Source organism: Mustelus asterias, chromosome 9, assembly GCF_964213995.1.
Source record: "Mustelus asterias chromosome 9, sMusAst1.hap1.1, whole genome shotgun sequence".
NCBI classification, from domain to species: Eukaryota; Metazoa; Chordata; class Chondrichthyes; order Carcharhiniformes; family Triakidae; genus Mustelus; species Mustelus asterias.
The window spans coordinates 79,562,849-79,570,063 of NC_135809.1; the positions used below are offsets into that span (position 1 = coordinate 79,562,849).

A 7,215-nucleotide genomic window follows, 5' to 3' on the forward strand; every position below is an offset into this window, starting at 1 on the left:
AACCTGCAGGGAATGATCTTCAGTTTACTGGGGAATATACTGGAACAGTTTTACAGTTCTTACTATTTCCATCTTTTCGAAAAGTGGATTGAAGGTCACAGGTAACAAGATCAGTTAAGTAAAATGGTCATAGGTCATCAGTTGTGTAAAGAATGCAAAAGTCTGTTGTCTATTGTGCAAGTACAGCCAGAATGGAAATTTATATTATCTTTGCATTAATATTTAATGTTGGTTGTACTTATCTCACATATCAGGGTGTGCTTGCCTTTACATTTGGCACCAGGTGAAAATTTCAGCCATTTATACTTACATTTGTAATTATTAGCCAAACGATGTGCAGATGGAAGAGACTATTAATGATGAGTTTCTTCTAAATCAGTTATGCGGGGAATTTAGTTTTCCTTATTGATCCCTGCCCAACTTTACAATGGTACATATACAGAACAGGGTCTTTGGCAAGGCCGTGAAGATAGGGAGGGTTTCATCTAGATACACTCACAATATTCTGTTGTTATTTAGTGATGGTCTTTTACAATGTTTTTAACCCAATTCTGGAACATAACTCATTAAAGATATTTTTAATAGAATTGATATTCAGCACAAGTGATTTAAAAAAAAAAACACCAGGCTAACAAAGAAAACTGTCTCAAAACCAAAAGCTGAAAGTTCTTTCAAAATTAGTTGGCAACCAAATGATTGCTGGTGAGAACTGAAATAGTAATTTAAATAAATGAAAATGGTTGCAGAAACATTTCTGAATGTAAATCAAAATCTTTCTGTTTTTCTTTATTCTCTATCCCCTTGATATTGGTACTTCCCTCAACGCTCCCACATGCATACTCACTCTCCCTTTTCTTTTCAACCAGGACAGTGCAGTATTGCAGGTGTCTCATTGCTTTTTTAGGACTGTGCCAGTTCATCCATCAAGATGCCTAGTTAAGTAGGAAGCTAGAAACTGATATTCAAATTAAAGATTTGGTACGTGATGAATTTGTTTCAAAGTTGACTTTAAATATCTAGCAGTTGATAACTGCAATGAGCTGATAAATATTTCCACTTAAGTTCGACCATAGTGCGTTTTTGTTGATGATGTTTCCCTGCTGACGTTGGTCGGGGTCCTAATCATGGATGTATCAAGATTAGCTCATCCCTGACCTGTTGCCAGAAAAAATATAAAATATGCCATGTACCTTCCATTCCTATGTTATAATCATATTTAGTCCTCCTCCTGCATTACGATACCACTTTTTACAGCACAATTTTTGTATGTCAAATATATAGTAATAAACAGCTGGCCCTGAATTTAAGGCTATAAATTGATCAGCATGCTTTGCTAATGTTCTCAAACCATCTTTCATTAAAGTTATCTTCAGTAACCACTCGAGTCAATAGCTTTTGCAGCTCATTGTCAGCTCTTCACCACCTATTAATTTCAGTTATCTCATTGTTGATCATTGAAGTAAACTAACTTTACAGTTTATTCATTCAGAATACTTTCCAGAAGCCTTCCAGATGACTTTTTTGGTAAAACTAGTGTTTTAGTTCAGAGGTTTATGCTAAGTTAATGAATGGTGCTAGAGAAATCAGTTGTTGAAGGCTGTGCTACAGTATTTGATACCTCTAAGGAAAGGAAAATCAGGTAAAATTCCTACCTTTTAATCACCAATGCTTTCTCTTGGAAAGCATAACCATGCAGGCATTAGAAACCTACAGACTATGGCTTGACTACAATGTCCTCCATAGTCATTCACTGCCTAGGCTAATGCATAAGGATGCAACTTGCTTGGGTCAGTGGTGTCTAATACTCTATGGAAAGGACTAGAGGTGTAAAATTGGAAAAGAAAAACCATAATCATGTTCAGACCAAAAGTAGCAGACAGCTGCATCTAAGGTTCCAGTTGAAATTTGTATATTTCAGAAAAATTTGTTTTGCTTTTGAGCAGTGATTTTTTTTAAACTTGTGAATATAACTCCCAGTTGTTGCAATTCAATCATGCTTAACAGTTTCTGTCAATGAACCTGCATTTGCTATGAAATGAAACTGGATCTGATACAACAGAAACAACTTGCATTCATATATGGGAAATAGACAACTAATCCATCTTCTCCTCCCAACCTAACCCCTCCCTCCTTGTTACCTTGTGCCTGTATAATGCACAGAACCTGCATCACTTGTGGCAGGTAGTATATCAGCAATGCTCAACATTTTTCATGAGGCTAAAGTATTGAATAAACAAGTTTGTTCATGAACATTAATCTCATTACCATCATCTTTTGCCTTGCAGCATCAACATTTTTGTCATATCTCTCCTATCTTCCATCCTGTCACAGAACTTTAATTTTGTTCTTCCCCCTTCCCCACCTATTCCTGTCTTACTTGCTTAAAGCCTTTACATCTTTAACAAGTACAGATGAAATCTCTTCAACCTGAAACGTTAGCTATTTCCCTCCTGACTGATGTTGCTCGATCTGTTGAGTGTTTCCAGTATTGAATAGAATTGCTGAGAGAAGCAAGCAGTGCAAATGAGACATTGAACAGTCCAGTATAATGCGTGAAATTTGGGGAAAAAAATCACAATTAAACAAACCACTTGTACAAGATCCTATGATATCTTTCAGAAATTGAGGTAAAAGGATATTTAGAGAAATTATTAATCAAGTCTTTTCAGCAACAGTTGCATACTTTGAAAGACTGTTCACCAGATTTAAACAGTTGATTAATCAAACTTTTACAACCTATAAACAAAGACATAATATCACTTGGGGGTATTGCAGAGAATTGCAGACATATGAACAAATATGTTGTAAACTCTCAACAGATCAGGCAACATCTGTAGAAATAGGATTAATATTTTTGATTGCGAAACCCTTTGTCTGAACCAATTTTTGTTTTCTGATGAAGACTGCAAAACTGGGAGAGGAGAATGGAAGGTTTACCAGAAGTGAAATAGAATTATAATCAAGGTAGTTGTGGGAATCGATGTAGTCGAAATTGTTAGCAGTTTATTCCTGGAGGTAGAGTTAGAGGGGTTGAGGAAGATAAAGTATGAGTCAGAGATGGACCACAAGGGAAGGGAGGGTGGAATTTAGAATCAAAATGTATAAATCCAGCTCGGCAAGAATAGAGTCCACACAAGAAAAGGTCTTCATCTGTGCACCGGAAAAAGTCAAGGAAGGCATCGGAGTGAAGAATGTTCAACATATCCTACAAAATGTCAGGCATAGCTTGGATTGTGGGCTCCCATAGCAACATATTTTAGAGGAAGTGAGTGGAGTTAAAGGAAATGTTGTTCAGCATGACAAAAATATCATAAGATTTGAAAAATTAGCTCTACCTAGCAATGAGGCCAAGTTCTTCTCGCTTTTTCTGTTTGTATTTCAGATTTCCAGCCTCTATTATTTGCTTTGCTATGAGTTTGGACAGTTTGACACAACTTCAACCTACAATGTCTATTTGAACACGTTCCCTCGTGCCATATTTGAAGCACATCTAACTTCATTGATTTTCAGAAACATCCAGCCTTCGGCTAACAGCCTGTCCAGCTGGGATGGATGAAGTGGCATGGTCAATCAGCACATTAGCATGTCAAAATACTTTTTCCATTTCAAGCTTTTACTATGGCCATAAACAACACATCGCTCATCCAAACAAACATGGTGGTATTTAATGGCGATGTTACCTTTATCTTGTGTGGTGTTTAACACTGTTTAGAAAGCAGTTAAAAAGAGAAATCATTTTATCTCAGTTACCCACTTGGCAGAGGTTTCTTGAGTTCTGCTTCGTCGTTGCTGGTGAAAATTCCAATTGCGTTTTAATCTTAAATGAAAGCATGTTAGGATTCCTTTTCTGCCAACAATAAAGGTGCATCTTGCACTGCTTCTGTGTAACAAGCAATTGTGGTCAGATTATACAGTAAGGGTTGTCCTATATCACATAGGGGCTACAACTATGCAGTGCCAATATAATGTTTCAGTATTCTTTAAGCATTAGTCACTGTGCAATGTTTTGTGACCATACTCTTTACTCTGCAGGTAGAGAATCAGGTTATTCAACAGAATCAACAGAGAACCAGTATTCCTGTTCAGTATCTTCTTGTGGACAGTAATCTGCACCATGTAATACTTTATCTGTATGTAACATGTCTTTTACAATTATGTTCTCAATATTAAGGTGCAAGATTACCTGGTTTGGGCTTTGTCTTGTGTGGAATTTGCAAATAACACAGCTATGCCACTAATCTGCACTAAAGACAACTATCTCCTTCCCTCCCACCAGCCACTTTTCTAAAGAATGCATGAATATATTTATTTCATTGTGTAATCGGTCCATTTTGGATAATGTCCATTTTTCACCAATCAGGTTTGTTTTTCCCATCCACATAGTAACCAGGTTGCCTGCAGTTCTCCTATCTAGATGACATAGGTAGGGTGTTTGTCACAACCCAACTAAACATAGCAATGCCATCTGCCATAATGCCACAGTTAATCAATCCGTTACTGGAATATATGGATTAATATTTCTTCCCAAATCGCATGACAATAAACTTAGTAAGCAGAATATAACTGTACTACAGCATTTAGCAGAAACTGCTAACAGTATTAGATGGTTAACATTCCTTAGTTTCTCCATATGATGAATAGGAAGTACATTACCTCTCTTTCTATTAGTACATACAGAACCCTGTGCCTTATTTTAGAGACCAAAACATCTGGGGATCTCCAGGGTGTCTCAGCTGCATAACACATCAGGTATAACGTATTTTCTTCCCTGCCTTTGTATCTCATCACAATGTATGGCATGGGTAAATGCACCGAAATGCTATACTTGTATCAGCTAACCTTTAAATCATTACAAAGAATCTACAGCACAGAAATTGGTCTGTGTTGGTGTTTATGTTGCACATAAACCTCTTCTCACTGAACATCACCTAGTCATATTAACATAGCTCACCACTCCATTCCCCCTCTTGTACTTGACTAGCTTCCCCTTAAACGCATGTGTGCTGTTCACCTCATTTACTCCATGTGATGTGTTCCACATTCTAACTACTCTAGTTAAAGAAGTTTCTCCCTAATTAGATATATTAATGGCTACCTTACGTTAATTCCTAGTTTTGGACTCCCGGTTAAGTGGCACCATTTTCTAAATGTCAACCCTATCTATCTAATCCCTTTGTTCTTTCAGAGGTCACTCATAGGCCTTTACCTCCTCTCCACCCCAAAGCCCCAAGTTGTTCAGTCTTTTCTGATAGTTATAGTGCATCAGTTCTGATGTAATCCTTGTAAATCCTTTTTTGGCATATTCTCCACCCCTTTATCCATTTTACAATATGGAGATCAGAATTGTGCCTAATACTGAGTAATACAACAAGCTCAAACTATTTCATACAATATAGTTTATCTGAGAAAGTAGCAATGTTTGATTTATCATTTTGCCTTTTCTGTGCAGGGAACACCTGATCTCAGTTTGCAGGTCTAAGGTGTGTCTACTTCAATAGATTAGACACACTGTGCCATTTCTTAATGGGCAGGGTAAAATTTCAGCATATCCATGTACCAGACCTGCTGATTAAGTATCCCAACCAACCTACTATTTGTTTTTGCAGCTGATGTGTGTAAGTGGGTGGGCTTTTAAATTTTTTTTGCATGGCTACTCGTGCGGTAACTTAAAGAAGCTAACTTGTGCGTGGCCGACGCAGGAGCCCTGCAGTTTTGAGAACGTTGATCCCAGCTAAGTACTATTACCCATTATATTTCTTCATCCATGTATTTAGACCTGCAGCTTGGCCTGTTATTGGTATTGTATTAACATAACTCACATGCTCTGGTGCATGGTTTTTCTGACAATCTGCACACTGCTACCCTGGTCAGGAGAGTTTTCACTTGGGGCTTGTATCTAATATGTTTCACTCATCAGGAATTTCCCTTGGGATCTTGATTAACATTTAATAGACTGTACATTCTAGTTTAACAGCATCTGTTTAACAATTCAAATGTTGGGAACCCCATTGATTCTCATGACAATGTTATTATCAAATAATCAACTCATAGTCCTTGAATTCCGTTCCACATACATTCCGGGTACTGTTGTCCAATAGATATTATTGACTAGCCACAAATGTGGCCACATAACACTGTTTAGCAAGGTGCACTAATTTTAGCATAAAACATCTTTCATTCACACATGCTTTGCAGGTGTATATGTACTTAGAAGCATCTAACTCAGTTCAGTAACCAAGGAAGTAAATCACCCACAACAATTTAAAAATATTCCGCTTTTCGTAACGCCATTTTCCTAACAAATGCATCTGCAAACATTATGCACGTAACTATTGAGATTACATACCCAAAGACAACGTGGAGCTGTATGTGGCTATTGGCTAATTCTTTCATGGAAGGGTGCTGCTGGCAAGGGCAACATTTGTTGCCCATCCATAATTTCCCTTGAGAAGGTGATGGTGAGCCACTTTCTTGAACCCTACCCATGTGGGACCAATACGTTTAATTTGAGTGTCCTCAGTTTAGACAGATGAAAAGACTGGAAGGACCTGGTTCTGCTATGTAATTGTTTTTTTACTGTGGCAACCTGCTGATGGCCCTAATTAACTAGGAAAATATGTAAAGAATGAAGGCTTGAACAAGGACTGTGGATGATTGCCTTTTGGGCGGGGTGGGGGGGGAGGTGGGTTGGAGAGGGGGCGGTAGTAAAAGAAGAACAAATCTATTTCAAATTAGCAATGATGTGTATGGTGTTGGATGAATATTTTTGCAATCCTTTCAATTGGGATCATTTTGATGTTTCTCTCATGTCATTCTAGTTTTCTAAAAATCAACTACTTACACCCAACTTCAAGCGATTGTTGAAGTCTATTGAGTCTGAACTCTGACAATTAGCTGGAAGATTGTCCAAAGACATTTAACCGAGGAGTCCATATAACTTTTCAGAGCTGGATCAATACTAGTGCAAGAGTTTATGATTCTGAAAGTAGCCTCCTCTTTGCTGCGGTCAAATAACCTGCTGACATTCATTGTCTGGCTCACGTGAAAAATGCCCACTTGTGAAAACTACAGGTAGTCAGCAGGTGCCTAATGGAACTATATGTCTACCTGAGTCAGTATCTTCTAAGGGAATGAGGCAGGCTTGGAAGTTATATTGGGTTACGGTGAAGATAAGTCTTGTGCATGTGCATTGAGAGAGGTATATCTATCCCACTG

At 37.8% G+C, this 7,215-nt stretch overlaps 1 protein-coding gene across 1 annotated transcript in view; it reads left to right on the forward strand.

Annotated features, from left to right (window-relative positions):
* phf21aa (PHD finger protein 21Aa) overlaps positions 1-1,384 on the forward strand; it is a 310,619-nt gene extending 309,235 nt beyond the window's left edge. The window contains exon 18 of the mRNA XM_078220409.1: positions 10-1,384. Within this exon, the coding sequence (XP_078076535.1) occupies positions 10-92 (83 nt within the window). The 3' untranslated portion in view covers positions 93-1,384. The remainder of the gene's footprint in view (positions 1-9) is intronic.
* Positions 1,385-7,215: the final 5,831 nt, after the last annotated feature.